This window comes from Liolophura sinensis, chromosome 6, assembly GCF_032854445.1.
Source record: "Liolophura sinensis isolate JHLJ2023 chromosome 6, CUHK_Ljap_v2, whole genome shotgun sequence".
Lineage (NCBI taxonomy): Eukaryota > Metazoa > Mollusca > Polyplacophora > Chitonida > Chitonidae > Liolophura > Liolophura sinensis.
Window position 1 is genome coordinate 16122566 of NC_088300.1, and position 18656 is coordinate 16141221.

Sequence of the window (18656 nt, forward strand, 5' to 3'; positions counted from 1 at the left end):
ACAACTTAAATACCACCACCAATTTCCGAACACACAACCACTGCCTTCAGTCTACGACAGGTATTGGGTGTTTTGCCCCATACAGTTTCAGTGCTGCTCACTGCCGTACACTATGAAACAGCCTTAACAATGCCAACAGATACTAACTGTTCATTAACTGTCAAAATCTGGGGGTGACCTTGTCCCAACAATAATTGTAAATAAATTTAAAACTAATGGTACCCCAAAAGTGTATTTTTAAAAACATTACAACACACAATGTTACTAAACAAAACATTTTATCAGCATTAGTCTAACATATTTATATTGTAAAAACTTCATTTGTAATTTATCTTAGTGAAGACATGTACCGTGTTACAATTCATCATGATGAAGTAGCAACAGAACAGTATGGAAAACTACAGGTCTGAGTGGTGAGGTGAAACAAGTCCTTGTTGAAGGATCCCCTCATTTCTTAGTACAAAACTTTGACCTATATCTCTGTGATCTAACCAAAAAGGCTCAAAAAGACTTCACCACAAAAAAGGGTTTGATTTAAAGACATGTAAATAAACATTAACCAGTGAACCTTATCAAAGTTTTTTCTCATCCTAAATCTGCAACTAGCAAATCTATCAAAAATATAGGCACCAAAACTCAACCTGGCAAAAACTTCATTATGGCCAACTTATAACAAACCTGATTACATGTTACATAACAATCATATATAAACAAAGCTTATGACATGTTTCATAACGGCAATCTTATGTATCTTTTAAAACAAACATAAAAAACAAAAGACGAAAAGAGGGAATGATATCTTACCGGTCCAAGTTTTTCCAGCTGACCGGCGTAGTACTCTGAAACACTGAACATCTTGCCTTCCACCGTGAGTACCGGGGCAGGCTCCAGCCGGTTCATGAATGGGACAGCAAAATACTGAGCAAACAGATCTGATTGGAGAGTGGCTGACATCAGGATGACCTGCGTGGAGAAGTTGAGAACTTGAATACATCAGAACTTGCACCCAGGTGTATTTATTTCCCAGGTATCGTGACAGTTGCTGCTTCCTTCTGTAAGCCCTACTACATGTCACAATCCTATTGTTAAGATTCCAACAAAATACAAAAAACAAACATGTGACCTTTAGCCACATTAGGCCAGCATATAGGCCTGCAAAGGCTCAAAATAGCCAGTATGGACAAATACTTCCTAATGGACTGTATTGGCATGGCTTCGATAATTATTTTAAAGTTAGCAAGAGGCATCACTTGGCCTCAAGTTTGTAACATGAACGCAGAACATAATAAGGTCTGTCAATGTCAGAGTACTAATTTGTTGTGAGAGTCAAAAAAGAAGACCTATCCATGCATTATCCTTTTTATATCATGTTTTTTTAAATAATATTTCATCAATATTCAGTGATGCCATTGCCGCCATCTTTGTTTTCACTTGATCCTACTGTACCCTGTGCTTTTTATCTTGTGGATGGCTCAAAACTCCAGTATATGTTGACGGAATGCCATACCATAATCTAAATCCACACATCCATGTGAATATTCAGAATATTCAGATTATTTGTTTATTGTAGAGTCAGTTGTTTTGTGATCAGTTGACCTCTAACTGACCTTGACATGTCTGGAGTTTGTCCTCAGGAACTTCCTCACCACCAGCAGTGCAAAGTCTGTCTCCTGATCACGCTCGTGAACCTGAAAACCAAGTACTTAGTAGTCTGTGATAATTCACATAAAAATTACTATTTGAAAAAAAATTCAGATGTTCAGAGAAAACAAATGGGTCGACTAACAAGGCAGTCAGTTATACTCGGCAATGGAAAACATAGCTGCTATCTCTTTTAAACCTGAATCCTGAAGTGCACAAAACCATCAAAAAGAACCCTCAAGTTGTAATTTATACACAAAGAATTACTCGCTTGCAGATGAAGAGCGTTATCAGCATTATTTCAGACATGTCACTGCTCGGTACTTGAAACAGGCCAGTCAGAAAGTTGACATACCACTAGATAACTAGATCGCCTAGCCTCCTATGCCCAGTTCCAAGTGATGAAATACCAAGATTATCACTTTTATTGCTTATTGCTGCTGATGTCCCCGATGTCAACTGGGCATCTAGTGAACAAGTTCTTTGACCAGGGAATGAACTCACACCTTAAGCACCTTGCTCACAGCATTTACAGGAAAGTTCAGCTTGCCATCTTCACATCTCACCATAACCCACGAACTGTACTGCACCTACAGGTTAGTATTTTTCAAGTCCTGGCAACACATTCTTCTTGACTCTGATGAGTTCGTTCACTTTTTAGATCTTAACAGTTTTTTCCGTAGTCTGATCACTTTCTTGTCAGAAACACTATGTTGGCACTAACATATTATTGTAAGGTCTTTTACATGCTTTTGAAAGTGCACTTTTACATACCAAACTTTAGGTGAAATAATACAGTCAGTGAAAAATTTTGAGTATGGCAGTAACCAAATATATAAATAAATACAGTAATAACTCACAGTTTAATATGTGCTGATAAAATGTGTTTCACTACAGTAAAGTTTTAACACAACCTTGTCTGACATCCCATCTCACCTCATCAAGGATCACATGAGTGAACTGTGTCATGGTTTTAGCGTTGATCAGTTTTCTCAGCAGGGTTCCCGTGGTAACATACAACAACCGTGTGTCCTCTCCAGCAGTCTTATCCAACCCAACCTACAACGAAAAAATCATTACTGTTATCTGTGTCTTGATATAACCTGAGCTGTTTAAATACTCCAAAACTGGCAGTCCGGAACTATCAATCAAAGCATTCTCAAGGATCTATCTGTGATTCAAACCGTTTAAGCCGGACTGAGAAATACTGCATTCATACAGAGGCAGCTGATGCAATGGGACTGGATTAAAACACACAACTGAATTGCTCAGATTTTTTAAATATACCTACATGTAAGCAGTATGTTTTAGTCACTTCATGTACATTTTCTTCAAAAAGTTTAAAAAAAAGGAACAAATTATTATTCTGATGTTCAGTTTACTTTTTTGTCACATTTTGTCACTGTCTGGCTGAAACTGTCAGAATATGTCAAAGAACATTGTCTCTTTGTCGCACATACTGTGACCCCTGTCAATAGTTACGTCCCTTTAATCTCAATCTTACACCTTACCTGATATCCACATATTGTGCCGAGGTCCCAGTTCCTTTCTGCACAGACTCGGCGGGCGATGGACATGGCTGCTATCTTGCGGGGCTGTGTCACAATGATGTTACAATACTGATGTTTCTCTGCACAGTTTGCCAGGATGTACTGTGGCACCTGGGTGGTTTTACCTGAGCCTGTGGATCCCTGGATGACTGTCACCTGGTTACTCTCCACTGTCGCTATAATCTAGCACAGGTAAACAACAGGTAATTGTCAGAGAAAATGTCACAATACTGTTAGAACAAATAGTTTGTCATTATACTTGTTAAGAATTAATCTATGTATTCAGATGTACTTCTTCAAAACTTTTACTTTGGAAATATTTCAAGGTGCACACATATTATCACACCTGACACAGCTATAAATAATGGGGTGAATACGAACATAAATCTGCAAGTAACTTTCCTGCTCATGCATGCTAGAAGAACAACCTGCCACCAATCCAAAATACACATGTTTTTAAAATATGGAGTGTTGATAAGAAGTAATCCACTGAGAACCTAAGCATCAACAGAAATAATGAAGAGTAACCTTTCATAAGCGCTGGCATTCATGAGCATAGTGTTACAGATAACTTATGTTATGAAAAGATGCTTTCATTAGTTATCTACATGAAACCCTTCCCAATAACTCTTTCTGTGGAGCACACCCATGGAACCATGTTTGAGCTATCGGAATCTGAAGGGAAGAAGGCGACTGCTTACGGGATAATGATGGTTTATTTTTTAACACCATGTTTCAATGATGATACTAAAATTGTTTTCACTCACTTGATAATGATGCTAGTGTCAAAATCAAAATGTTATTCTGAATAAATAAATTATTATCCATAAGCAATTGCCATCTTTCCGTGACCTCCTATCAAATTCTAAATGCCCCTCAAAGAAGTGTAAGGCAATCTTACTGAACTCATCTGGTTTGGGTGAATGGACAAATCTCAGAAGCTCGTCTTACAACCAAGTTATCATTAAACCTACATTTTCATTAGAAAAAAAAACACACACACACACACATGTACCCCCATAAATAAGTAGGTTTCAAACCTTACCTGGTCTTTGAACTGTGTGATAGGCATCGCAGAGTTGTCATAGTTTATGGTGAAGTCATAGTTATTGTACACATCCATGGCATTCTCCGGTATGAGGTCATCAGGTCGCCCCACCCCTCCTGCAATGGTACTGTCCAGTTCCAGCTGACTGAGGCTGTTCATGTCCCTGGAGGTGGGCAGGCCCAGCCCATCAGCAGGAGGCTCCTGGAATGTAATGCAGTGCATCAGAGAAATCAACATGCTCAATTCTTGTAAATGTTTCTTTTATATTAAATTTGCCAACAAGAATAAACGATATCTGTAGCTTTTTTTAGTTTTATTAACTCTGAAATCATGTATTAATGTCAACATTGTGATTTTAAATGTATAAAGTGGTTAATATTCAATATAAATACATAATTTATTTATTATAATGAACATGCTTTGAAAAAAAATTTACCAAACCCTGAGTGTGAAGTATTTCCAATATAACGATGTACTTTATCTGGAATAATTTTCTGACGTCTCACATTCACTTTATCAAACAGAAAGAACTGTACTTTAATTAAGCGTTAACAACATCAGGATTCATGCTAGCACATGCTTTGACAGACAAAATCATGCAAGGTTTCCATTTCTGACTCAGAAAGTACTAAAACACATATTTTTGGTCCTGGCTGCATTACAGAACTGGTTCCAAGCATAGGACTTGACAATCAAAGCTACAACAAACTCCATATTTCCCTCTCGAACCTATATGAATTAGTCTATAGTGAATTAGCATATTTTTCAAGACAATATTCAATAATTTCCCCAAACTTTATCAGTTTTTTTCCAGTCTTGTTGGAAGTTTCAGGAAGCACACAACTACCTCAACTGTATACAGCTTGAGGTTCATAAATTATGTCATGACGTTATTCCTCATGAATTAATGATCAAGATTAATTCCAATAAAATTCATAAATTTTAAATCAAATCTATAACACAGAAAAGGTATGACTATATTCTTGAAAAAAGTTGGTGTGCACTAGAAGCAGTATTTAAAATACTGCTGACCGCTTTGGTGGTTGAACAGAGTATCCACCTCAAAGTTGGGAGGCCTGGGTCAGGTTATACCGAACACTAAAATGGTATTGTTGCTGCCTTGCTTGGCACTCAGCACTGAGAGGTTAGAGTAAGGAAACATGACTGATTGGTCCAGTGTCAAAATAATGGCGGGCTGTCATGTCTGGTGTCTTCGGCATGATGCTTCAGTGGTGGGAGCATTTGGCGGGCAGAGACTGGTCTTACCACAAGAAGACAGAGTGTATGTACACACCTAATGACACCTCGTCTTCATGTGACTGGAAAGTTTTTAAGTACGATGGTAAACCCCAAGCATACACACATATATAATACTATTCTTGGGGCATAGGGATGGAACATAATACTGTTACAGTGTTCCTTGAGCACATGGGGTTACATACCTGGAGAATGCCCTGTGTAACAGCCTGCATCTCCAGCTCTTTGTACTGCTCCACATAGTCTTGCTGAGGCAGATCATGTCTACAAACATACAAGAAATACAAATAACTGTAATCACAGGGAATTGCTAACAACTCATGTCAATGGTTTTTAACTTGGTATATAGCAGCACCATTATTACAGATCAAGATTTTACACACCACAACCCTTTTTGGATTGAGATGTGTTAGAAGCCTTACATTGCCTACTTTGTGTTATGATGTGTTTTCTGTAGTGTTTAATGTGATAGTTTTAGTGTGATATTTTATTTAACATTTAACCTGTTGTCTTTTTTCACATTTACATGTATAGGAGTAAAAGTTTGAGTTTCGGGATTTTTATGTCCATTATTAACTAATTTGTGGCCAGTTTAGTCATGATTATGGGTTCACAGTGCTGTAGCTCCAACACGGCTCTTGTCCTGATGGCTTAAATTGGTAAGTGACACATATTACTAGAGCTGACTGTAACCATATATCATTTATTTATTTATTTGATTGGTGTTGACGCCATATTCAAAAATATTTCACTTATACGGCGGCGGCCAGCATTACCATGGAAAAAAACCTGGCAGAGCCAGGTGGAAACCCACAACCATCCACAGGCTGCTGGTAGACCTTCTCATGTACAGCCGGAGAAGAAGCCAGTATGAGAACCACATATATTTAACTGTTATCGAGAATTAGTCCTTTCTGTCAATGTGACCAAGTGAATAAATCCAGCCAATAAATGTTTTGAGATCAGAACTCAAAAATGAGGAATAGGCAAAAATTTGACTTGTTTTTTTTCTTTTGTTTTCTTCTTTTTATTGTCTGAATTATTTGTATAATCAAACCATCTTAATTACCAGCTGGTAGTCGTTACAAACCATATCTCTACACACCATCAAACCTATCAACCCAACATCATTCCAGATGAGCAAGTACTGTGATACCGGTGTCACCCCTTCTATTGTGTTAGCCTATGATAGCTTGCACCTTTTACCATGTTAGCCTGTGATGGCTCGCACCTTTTACCGTGTCAGCCTGTGATGGCTCGCAACTTTTACCGTGTTAGCCTGTGATGGCTCGCACCTTTTACCGTGTTAGCCTGTGATGGCTCGCACCTTTTACAATGTTAGCCTGTGATGGCTTGCACCTTTTACCATGTTAGCCTGTGATGGCTCGCACCTTTTACAATGTTAGCCTGTGATGGCTCGCACCTTTTACCGTGTTAGCCTGTGATGGCTTGCACCTTTTACCGTGTTAGCCTGTGATGTCTCGCACCTTTTACCGTGTTAGCCTGTGATGGCTCGCACCTTTTACAATGTTAGCCTGTGATGGCTCGCACCTTTTACCGTGTTAGCCTGTGATGGCTTGCACCTTTTACCGTGTTAGCCTGTGATGTCTCGCACCTTTTACCGTGTTAGCCTGTGATGGCTCGCACCTTTTACAATGTTAACCTGTGATAACTCGCACCTTCTTTCACCCAAATCAGAGAAATCAATCAAGAATCATGAAATGCTGACTCAACTTATTAAAATCCTGTTTCACCCATGCTACTGACAGATCAGCTGAGACTCTGTCATGGCCTTCTACACAATATGCTCCCCAAATGTTAAGCAGCTGTCTCAAAACCTGTACTAGCACTGACAACTTGTAGGAAACTTTGCTAAGAGTTGTAATGAATTAAGTTTACAGTGCCGATGCTGCATTTCTCTGTCATTGGCTCACTTTCTCAGCTGTTCATAATAAAAAGCAGCTTTTCAATGAAACTGATAGCATACCACTTCACCAGGTATCCTCTCCAACAAGAGTAGCATGATAAACTTTACAACTACATGTACCATACCTTTCTATTTACATTTCTTTTGTGTGAATACAGTTTCAATTTGAACGTTTATGGACTAAAAGTTTGATCAGTGAAAGGCCCTGCTCCGCATCACTGTGACACATTGCTTTTCTTTGTATGACACTAAACCTTGCCAGCAAACAGACTTTCTCAGTTTCTGAGTCTATTTATTTTTTTATTTTTTTTTGTCACCGTCGGATATTTCCTTCATATTTATGCACACAACGTACGGATGATAGGTCTTACATGCCAACAACCTGACACTATGACTAATCCAATCATTAACCACTGGCTTTTTCAACTTTCCATTCATGTCCATCTGAACAGAAGTTACCGTTTGTATGGAGGGACGAAGCCATGCTGCCTTCCCTGGATCACAGTCTGAGTGCTTGGGTCAGTTCTCAACCCTTTACGCTTTCCTCGGGGAACGGATGGCGCTTCGGTTATTTTTTTGCCGATAGTAAACCAAGAATCTATCTGGTCCAAGGTAATATCGCCTCCAAAATGGGCCATTATGACGTCTTGCTTATGCTGTTCATTTCACTTTCATTTCCAGCGAGTTTCTGTGACGACTGCATATCTTTTCTCAGCCACAGTTTCGCACTTTTCATACAAAAAAAAAAAATTGTCTGCCCTTGACGATTACTAAGAGTTGTGTCCCTTCTTCCACACAATTCGCCCCTTTCCAGTTCAGCGCCTCCTAGCGGGTGAATCGCACACGGAGGAATGTCATGGCCGCGTATGGGGTCATGTAGCAGTTTCGCCTGTTTTCCACAAAAGCTGTCGTCTTTTTCTTTTCATGACATCTGCGTGATTGAGGTGAGGGATTAGAAATAACCATGTATCTATATACTCACGTGTGTTTTGCATGAAACTCATATTTAGTGTTAAAATACAATACTTCGACAACGTAGATGCAGCGGACTCGTTGAAACAACAACAACACTTTCATGTTCAGTAAATGTTTCTTAGATGCAGAATGTAACACTCTGAGATCGAGCAACACAGCTGTGAAACTAACAGAAAGTACATCCCCAAATGTGTCGGATTGTCAGTAAGCGACTTTTACCGCTGTCTACAGTAATTTCGTCTTCCCTGGCGAACCTCACGCTCTTACACATTATCTAACTTAATCTTATATTGACCTTGACAAACATGGACTATGGCAGTAACACTTTCAGGGTCTACCACCATCTTGATAAGGTAATAAATCCTATACACTAGGAAAATGGGATTATTTCACGAACAGACATGATTGCCGTGAAAACTTTAGCTCATAGGCATTTACAGAGGGCAGAGGATTGACAACAATTCTAATGTCTGCGTGAACTGTGGCACATGTCGCTCATGATCAATCCAACATATCTGGAGCTGTTTGCTTCCGTAAATCTCATGAATGTGTTGCTTGATTTCAGAATTACATTAACCAATGTAGTCTTGGTTGGGGAATTTTGAATTTAAATTTTAAGGCTACTTTGTAATGCATAGTGCATAAAATACATAGGTAGTAATTTCTGACTAGTTCATAAATTGCTCTAAGAAAAATATATCCATTTAGCATGTTTTGAATGCATGTGCAATCTAGGTGTTCATTTAGGTTCACAGCTAAATATAGGCCTGTTAAAATGTATAGTTTACTATTGGTATTCAATGTTTTTGAAATATTTGGACTTAATAAACCTTATTCATGTTCTTGTACATAAAGAATGGTATAAAAGAGACGAAGGGATGCTAGATCTACACTTATACTGACAACTTATTCTTCTGTTTGCTTCCAGAAAGAATCTAAAATGCCTCATCATTGCTGTGTGCCTTTGTGTTCAAGTGACACTAGACTTGAGAGCTGTAAACATTTGTCATTTCACAGTTTCCCTTCGGACAAAGATTTGGTAAAAAAATGGATTGTGAACATAAGGAGAGACATTGGTAAAGATTTTGCCATAAACAGACACACTCGTGTGTGCTTTTTACATTTTACAGAGGATTGTTATCCAAAACACCAAGGCATAAGACGTCGTCTTGTGAAGGATGCCATTCCAACAGTTTTTCATTGGTGTAAAGGCACCTCCACTCAGCATTCTAGGAGAAAGATTAAGAAACAGATTTCCTCAGTAGCATCCGAGAACAAGGAGAACAAAGCAGCTACAGGTCTTCAACAGTTTTCTGTGGAGGAGCATTCTTATTCCCGCCAATACACTGATGGGGCTATGTATACTATATATCCTACAACTTTGAGAAGATATTTGGAGAGCAGCAGTAGTGGGGATGACAGTTTAGAAGATTATGAACCTAGCGTCTCACCTGATAAAGCCTCTGTTTTACAGACCAATTTAAATCTGATGACACTGCGCTATGAAGAAAAGTTTACTTTGCTCAGATTTTGCAATTCTGACAGTGACATAAAGTACTATACAGGATTTCAGTCTTATATATCTTTATCATGTTTTTTTCAGTTTCTTCAGCCAGAATGTAATTTTTTATATTATGTGGGCACAGAGAACACATCATCTGGTACACCGTATGACTTATTAAAGAAACGTGGACCATCTAGATCAATCTCACCAATGGAAGAGCTCTTCATAACACTAGTGCGTCTTCGTAAAGGACTACAAGAAAGGTTAATTGGTGATCTGTATAGCATATCTGAGGGTCATGTATCTAAAATTGTCAACACATGGATTATTTTTTTAGCAGATAGATTTCGATCATTACCAATCTGGCCAAAAGCTGAACAAGTGCGAAAGACCATGCCAGCATGCTTTAGAGAGCATTATTCAACAACACGTGCTATTGTGGACTGTACAGAACTATTCATTGAACAACCATCTGCATCTGACTGTCAAAGAGAGACTTTCTCATCTTACAAACACCACAACACTGCGAAGGGACTCATTGCAATTTCTCCGGTAGGTCAACTTACTTTTATTTCGCCATTATATGCTGGGAGATGTTCTGACAAAAAGATTATTCGTCACTGTGGGCTCCTAGACTTACTGGAAGATGGTGATAGCCTCATGGTTGATCGGGGATTTGACATTCGCGAAGATGTTGAAAGAAGGGGGGCTTCTCTTATTATTCCACCATTTCTGCATGGACAACAGCAGTTCAAAGATGAACAGTTAAAATTCTCAAGGGGAGTTGCAGCTGTGCGAGTTCATGTAGAACGAGCAGTGAGAAAAGTTAAGGAATTTGAGATCATTCGGAACATTGTTCCTATATCTTTGTGTCCAATGATAGAGAAAGTTTGGCTTGTGTGTGGCCATTTGTCAAACTTTACAGGTACATTATTTAAAAGTTAGTAACTTAGATCAGTTAGCACTTTGTCTAAAGTAAACTGGTTTTAAAGATTAGAATTGCTTCTCGTTTGCTCGAACATCAAAGGGCTTTAACTGCAGCTTCGAGTCAGTAGGTTATCAGGTACTTGGCGAAGGTCGATGGTTTACTCCAATAAACTATGGTTTTCTTCAACCATACACTTCACGAGCCCTCATATGAGTAAAAAATTCTTAAGTACAGCATTATCAATCAACTAAATGTAAGTTGATAATAAGTAAAAAAAAATTATTTCATAATACATTGGCTGGCTTCAAGAAGTGAATTACAACAATTCAGGATTGGCATGGGATGGAATTGTTACATATCATATGACACTGCGAACAAATTTTGTTTCACTTGGCTTTACTTTTATTTAAGGAAACTCATCATACTCAAAGGAGACATATACATTATCATCACTTGCTCTATATAATAGATGAAGTTCCTTCAAACTCTCTTACAATTTGATTGAAAATGCTTCATTATTAGTATCATGGGAAAATAACAAATGGAAATGTGATTAACGAATCTATGGTATGTAGGCATATTTCTCCAGTCATACACATGTGCATGTAAATAGAGTAAATGATGACTGGACATTCTTGAAAAACATTGCTCCACAATATGTAATTCTGACATGACAATTGAAAATGCTTAATATTTCTACAAATGAGTGTATTGGAGGCGATCAACAAAGCTAGGCAACAAATGATGGAAATAAATATCAGATAGCTTTGGGAGCATTTTGTTTTCAAAAAAGTGTTTGTCTTTTTTAATGGAAACAATAACAATATCATCTGGAGGCACAAACACCACCATATCACAAATATTTACACCAGTAATATTAAGCTGACCTTGAATTTGATAAAAATAATCATGAGTCTCAGACAGTTTCACCTCTCCGTCAACATATTTTAAGTAGAAATTATTTTCCTTAATTTGTTGACAAATTTTGACTTTCTTTTGAAACACACTGTAAGGGCACTTAACTTCTACAAGTTTCAATTCACTGTTGGTAAGCACAATTTTATCAGGACTAACACCTAAATATGGTATTTTGGGATTTATTATTAAACCTGCTGAGCAACTTTCACAGGGTTGGACTTCACTATACTTGGCAAATGCAGCTGACTCATAATCTACACCATGGCGGACACTTCTGCACGTGAAAAACTTCTGCTTTCTATTGAAAGTTGTTATTGGATTAGTACATGATTTTAGTCTACAGAAAGTCCCAAAGTTGGATGCCGTTATTCTATGTTGGCGCTGGTCAAACCAAAACTTACTCTTACTCTGTAATCGAGTTTTCTTTTCAATACATCTAGATGTTTCAATATTTACTTCCACAATGGAACTGTAGTGTTGTTTCTCTGATGCAGTCAATTTAGTTGTGTAATCATCCACACTAAAGTTATATTCTGTTCCATTCATTAATTCAAAAAGTTCAGAATGAAGGCTTCCATCCATTTGCTGTTTAGGCAACACTGGAATACATTGATTGGTCCTGATGGTGTCTATGACTGGTAACTTAATACAATTGGAATGATATAAGTTAACAAGTTTCTGAATTTTTACCTGTGTCACAGTGCTTGCAAACTCAAGTACAGGATTATGTTGCTTCACACTACAACCAAGGTCCCCTTTTGCTGGTCTCTCTGGGTCATGCTTAACAAAGTTTATGTCAGAAAAAAGCAGTGGTTCGTCTGTCACAGGTTTTCGGACATGCCACATTTGAAGTTTTTGTGTGCATGTCTTAGCATCTGGGATTTTGTTTATCCCTAGTCTGTACAGATCTATCAAACAATACAAAGTTGCCACAAGATGCTTACACTGGCCATCGATTCCAGCAGGGCACGAACAGGTTGACCACTTAAGCCTTCGACTGCCCTTGAAACAGATAAACACATTATAGGACAGCTGTCTCATGGATGCCTGACACTGACTACGGAAATATACATAATTTCCGTTTTTATTGCTGCTCAGTCCAGTAACACGACCTTCTCGAAACAGGTTCCAGCCTTCAACATGATGTCTTTTGGTTTCTACTTGAATGACAGACTCATCGATGACCTCCAACAAAAATTCTTCTCCCCATCCCTCTTTCGGTGCTACTCTCCCTTGAAACCCAAGAAAACCTGAAACGCAGTTTTGACAAATTACCACATGACTGGGTTAACTTTTTCTGTCCTGACGTGTTACTTTACAAATATGATTGTAACAGCTGACTGAAAATAGCCTAACATATTAACACTGTCAGATCAATTAAGTCATTACAATAAACAGTCAATATAATATTAATGTGCCCAAAAGTAAGTAGAAGTAAAATGACCCCATTTTCTATACCTTTACGCGACAGTGATGGATTTTGTGCCATAACATCTGTACATGGTGGGCAGTACCATCTTCCAACATCATTAACTTCACCCTCTTCCAGATCAACACAGGCAGGATGGAACCATTCGTCACAAAAATCACACTGGATCATTGTTCTATCAGGATCATCTAATTGTTTACATAAACAATAAAGGCGAGTGTCCTCCTTTCTGGTTTTTGCATCACTGATATCTTCAGCCACAGTTTGTTTCTTTCTCTTGCAATTCATGGCTCTAGGCGAACTGTTTAAACAAAATTAGAACATCATTGAAAAATGAATATAATCATACATGTATTCATTCACATTTAAATGAATAAGTCTACCTATCCATAAACTAAATTACAGCTGATAGGCCTATTATGTTTTAAAAGCTTACAACATGTGCATACATAAACAAGTCTCTACGGGATTAAAGCAAGGCGTATTACACTACAAAGCAGTTCTCGGGAGAGACTTTCCATCTTACAAACGCCAAAGTACTGCGAAGGTTAGAACATTGTAAATTGTGTTGTTGTTGTTGAGGCTAAGCTAGCTGGTTGTATTTTGTGTAAACAGTACTATTTTAAGTCCTATACCCTTCTCACAACCATTCAGTGAATCATTATAAACAGTTTGTCCTGTTAATTCACTTTACCTTGATTTTCTTGCGGCTTTGGAATGAAACTGGCGCCTGATAACACAAAAAACTTAGAGACGGCCCGATGACCCCATACGCGGCCATGACAGTCGTCCGTGTACGACCATCCGCTAGGAGGCGCTGAACTGGAAAGTCGCGAATTCATCACAAACGTCATTGGGATTTATTTCGGATGCGTTTCATGCCTGACTCAAGAAAATTCAATGTATAGTGCAACCCTTTTATGAGTTGGGAAGTCACCAGAGGGGTCAACGCACCTGGCTTGGTATCTGACAGACATCCTGAATTTAAACTGCAGCCAAATCAACAAGAGCCAGATTTGAACCAGCAATTCTAGCATCAAGCTGGCTGGTTTGCCAAACGTCATCAGTTACACTATCCTGATTTATAGCAAAACAAAGAAAATGACCATACACCAGTGTTAAATGTTTTTCTGTGCAAGTTGTCAAATAAGCAATTTTATTATGTACACTATATAATCGTTTATCACAAAAACCTTATATTGATTGAAATATGTATTTTGATTCTTTTTTTTTTTTTTAGTTTTCTAGGAACAGTGAAACTATATATCATAACTTACTTGTCACATTATAGTTGTCACTTTGTATGCTACATTACTAAAACATTGCACAGGTGACACTAGGCATGACACTTCACTCAGTCATGGTACATTGATTTAAGTCAATAAAGTCCAGCTGCTGTTGTCTAGATATTGGTGCATCTGCCACCAGGGTTCTAGAGGGAAATAATACCCCCCCCCCCCCCCCCAACAACTTTAAATTGGTAACCAAACTATTCTTGAAAGTGATGTTAGTCCTCAAACAAGCACACAATGATGAATATTGCTTGAAGTAACAAGCATAGATTCTGTACTTGTCTGTATAGACCAAGGAATGACCTCTTATGAAAATATGCAGGCATAAAGCTTCCTTAGTTTAATACTGTGTAATGCTCAGTCACTTATGTATAATGCTCAGTCACTTGTGTAATGCTCAGTCACTTACATACTAGTGGGCCAGTGTTAGGAGTGGAGGAAACCATAGTGCCCAGCATAGTAAGTAACTGACATACATTCTCTTGTGTACAAACTTACATGCCATATTGGTGAAAGGCAAGCGATCAGCAATGAACATACAGTTTGCTGCCAGTGACTTCATTGTGAAATCTTACCCCCGTGTCACATCTTTCTCCCCATGCAGCATTACTTCAGCATTGTAACATGATTAAACAGAAGGTAACAACACACAAGATTCCCTTACTGTGATAAATCTTTATTCAACTACATCATGAACTTTCTTGAGACATAGCTGGCCCATGTAAACCAGACAAACTTTTCATCTTATGGGCCAAATTAAAATATTTATCACACATAGATGCTGACATAATGATACCACTTACTGGTTCACTGTAGATAAAAAAAAAAATTATGGGACTGGCTTTGACAGACTTTTGTTATCAAATTCATCAAGCTAGACAAAATAATAGGTATATGACATAAATACACTAACAAAGGACTTGACATCCAACCTCATAGTACTGTAACAAAATAGAAAAATAATAAATGAAGTAATGGTCTAACAGTGTTATAATTTACAAAGAGAATCTATATACACTTTACTTACAGTTATGTACAAGCAACGTTCCCTGATAATTTTTATGTATAAAAATATTCCCAAGGTAGTTATCCGTTCGTGGCAGCTTTTGTTGGGTGCTCAGGTACAAGCACCAGCGTACATTTAGTCAACAGGCATATATCAGGGATTTCACAACCACAGTCATGCTGTGTCTCTAATAATAATAATTTCCATGATCGTTGAATATGAACACAGCCTAAGAACACAGTACAAGTGGATATACACTACACACAATTAAGCATATTACACTACTTAACCTTTAAGTACCTTGAATATATAGTTCTCTTAAACTTTCAGATTTAAACTTACGTCCTAACAAAAATATTACAGAAGTAAATGTAAATGGTATACATAACTGGTACAGTTAAGACCATAAGTACCTTTTGTGCTACTCACAATTATTTCAGATAAATACACAGTAATAGGTAAAATAAATTTTTCTGAATTTTAATTTATCATTACATCCTAATATACAACTGGCCTTGTGGCCATCAGTCTGGTAGACATTACCTTGGCAAGACAGAGCCGAGGTACAATGGTTATAGGGGGCAAGGTGCACTTATGCCACAGTCACATAAGACCTACATAGGGTAGGTGTCCCAACAGTGTGTGGGTGTCCCCCACCCACACTGGATGGCTGCTTGGGTGGGTGTTTGGTGGCTAGTGTAGACCATACAGCATTGTAGCTGCCAGCCTACAAGAGCACATCTAAGTGACTGACAGAAATGGTCACTTACTCCGATACATGTAAATGTAATAAAAAAAAGACTAGGTTAAATATTAAATAAAATATCAACACTACACAAAACACATTGTAACACAAAGTAGGCAATATAAAGCTTCCAACAGATCTCAATCCGAAAAGAGTGTGTAGAACCAACATTATCAGATATAAAAATATCTGAATCCTAAACAACCAACAGTGGTTCAGTCAAATACACTTGTAATTTGTATATATCTCAATAAATAGTAATAACAATGCATGTAGCAAGTCAGTCATGCTTTTTTTCTTACACATGAGAAAATTAATTTTATATTCATCTTTACAGAAAAATATATTTGCATGTTCACCTTAGTTTACAATATGATACATTTATATACAATGGGAATAAACCCAAACCTAGCACTGGTTATTTGATCTATCTACAATACAGGTATATTACACCTCTGTTGGGTGCGCTGGACACTTTTATTCAGAAGAATGTTTTCATAAGATTTGTAAGGCAATGCATTTGGCACATTTGGTTTTGTATCACAGATTTTACCTTATTAGAAGCCTTTTGTTTCTCTTTTACAAAAATGAAGTATGTGTAACTATCCTAGCAACCAATACTGCATCTCATTCTAATGTATTAGAGTACAAAGGTGGTTTGACCTTCATGATATCAGTGTCTGGATGGTTTGACCTTGCACTGAATTTTTGATTTAATATCTGCTGAGCTGATTGGTCTAGTTCGAGCATACCGGTTCCTCTCTGCCTCTGACACTGAAGATGAGCTCCGGTAACTAAGCCTGACACTGTCAGGATGACTCCTGGGAGACGGCTTGCTAACACCAAATTGTGCTGCTGATGATGATGTTGTTGCTTTAGCTGAGCATGGTCTGCGAATTGGAGAAGTCTGTCTAGTGTCAAACGTGGACCTCTTGGGAATAGCAGTGCTGCTGGGGGACAAATGATGGAGTTTTCTTTCCGAATGAGAAAGAACACTCTTGGCGTAATCTGTATAGGAGTGGTACGATGACTGGCCCAGGGTTCCCGTGGAGCTAAGGGACTGTTTCCGCCGTGAGTAACTATGATCTGCAGATAATGGTCTTCTTGATAGTCGAGATGGTCTACCTGGCAAGCTGCTTCCTCTAAAAAGACATATATAAAAAAATTGCAGCAGAACAACTATAACCTCAAAAAAGTTATATGTACATGTAACTATCAGAAGGCAACAGTTAAAATTCAAAGAACTTCTGTCTCTTGAGTCTTTCAGTGATAACAGTTTATCAATATGTGGAATAAGTGATCAAATGGAAGATCAGCAAATTCCATGGAGTATATATGGAACATATATATATACTTGTATATATGGAACATATATATATATATATATTTATATATATATAAACAGCCCTGTTATGATGGGACAATAAACAATAGGCACGTAACTTAATGGATGAATATGCACATCTTGATCATAATCTGAGAACAAACCTAGGTCCTGCTAAAACTTTGAGCCATGTTACCCACTACGAGCAGGCTAGACACCCAGAATGCATGTAGCTGTTCTTCACTGCTGTACACACCAATGTGGTCAATGAGAGTTCAAGTGATGGTTTCCTCCCTGTATGGGAAGGTCTGCCAACAACCTGTGAATGGTTGTGGATTTCCCCCTGGACTCTGCTCAGTCCTCCACCCCCACACATAATGCTGGCTGCCATTACATAAGTTAAATATTCATCAGTACAGTGTAAAACACCAATGAAATAAATAAATAAACCATTGCTATACAAGAAAATCAACAACAGATTCAGCACTGAGATAATTAACATGCCCTGAACGACCAGTACACCTGAACAGATTGTCTCACCTGCGTGTTAATGATGTGGTGTCCCTGCGGTCCAGGTATCGGAGGGTGGGGGAGGATTGCTGACTGTAAGCCTGCCTCATCTTCTTCAGCTCCTCATCCACAGCCTAAAACATTCACACAGGTCAAAGGTCAAATCAAACTGGGCAGATTTACACAGTTAGCAAGTACAGTCTGCACACATCTGAAGGTGTCAAATGCAGGAAAATGTATTATTTGATATTAGAATCATCCAGAAACACTTGACTACTTGTGTACTAACTGTTAATCTTAAATACACGTACTATCACATAAGGTTATATCCTTTAACGCTGGTGGAAATTTATACTTTAAACAACATCCTTACAAATTACTTCTCAATCTAGAATGGAGTCAATACTCGTGGAGTTTGTCTATACAATGTACGCCAGCTTACGTTTCTAGAGATGGACAGAGGGCCTGATGTCTCAGCATGGTGAGTAACATGGGAACTGGCAGCCTGACGAGATGAGCTGAAATGAAAAAATCAGCTTATATTAATTCTTAGGCAATTCACTTCAATACGAAAATGAAAAGCTTACCACCCCAGCAAGGAC

The 18656-nt window shown here is 38.1% G+C and overlaps 3 protein-coding genes across 4 annotated transcripts in view; all 3 read right to left on the bottom strand.

Moving 5' to 3' along the window:
- The window catches only part of LOC135466729 (ATP-dependent RNA helicase TDRD9-like), a 32807-nt gene extending 24699 nt beyond the window's left edge, over nucleotides 1-8108 (bottom strand). For both annotated transcript variants that reach the window (XM_064744385.1, XM_064744384.1), the window contains exons 1-7: nucleotides 7883-8108; nucleotides 5682-5760; nucleotides 4237-4440; nucleotides 3153-3374; nucleotides 2578-2700; nucleotides 1608-1688; nucleotides 805-963 (exon numbers count right to left, since the gene is read on the bottom strand). In XM_064744385.1, coding sequence (XP_064600455.1) covers nucleotides 805-963; nucleotides 1608-1688; nucleotides 2578-2700; nucleotides 3153-3374; nucleotides 4237-4440; nucleotides 5682-5760; nucleotides 7883-8061 — 1047 coding nt within the window. In that variant the 5' untranslated portion in view covers nucleotides 8062-8108. The remainder of the gene's footprint in view (nucleotides 1-804; nucleotides 964-1607; nucleotides 1689-2577; nucleotides 2701-3152; nucleotides 3375-4236; nucleotides 4441-5681; nucleotides 5761-7882) is intronic.
- Nucleotides 8109-10030: 1922 nt separating this feature from the next.
- On the bottom strand, nucleotides 10031-13889 carry LOC135466944 (uncharacterized). Its single transcript, XM_064744699.1, has 5 exons — nucleotides 13872-13889; nucleotides 13207-13478; nucleotides 12205-12998; nucleotides 10543-10634; nucleotides 10031-10154 (listed from the first exon to the last, which is right to left on the bottom strand). Exons 2-5 carry the CDS (start codon nucleotides 13463-13465, stop codon nucleotides 10031-10033), a joined length of 1269 nt encoding a protein of 422 aa, XP_064600769.1. The 5' UTR covers nucleotides 13466-13478; nucleotides 13872-13889.
- A 1243-nt stretch (nucleotides 13890-15132) lies between these two features.
- LOC135468784 (uncharacterized) overlaps nucleotides 15133-18656 on the bottom strand; it is a 59625-nt gene continuing 56101 nt past the window's right edge. Inside the window, exons 27-29 of the mRNA XM_064747206.1 lie at nucleotides 18497-18572; nucleotides 18085-18188; nucleotides 15133-17362 (exon numbers count right to left, since the gene is read on the bottom strand). Of these exons, the coding sequence (XP_064603276.1) occupies nucleotides 16894-17362; nucleotides 18085-18188; nucleotides 18497-18572 (649 nt within the window). The 3' untranslated portion in view covers nucleotides 15133-16893. The remainder of the gene's footprint in view (nucleotides 17363-18084; nucleotides 18189-18496; nucleotides 18573-18656) is intronic.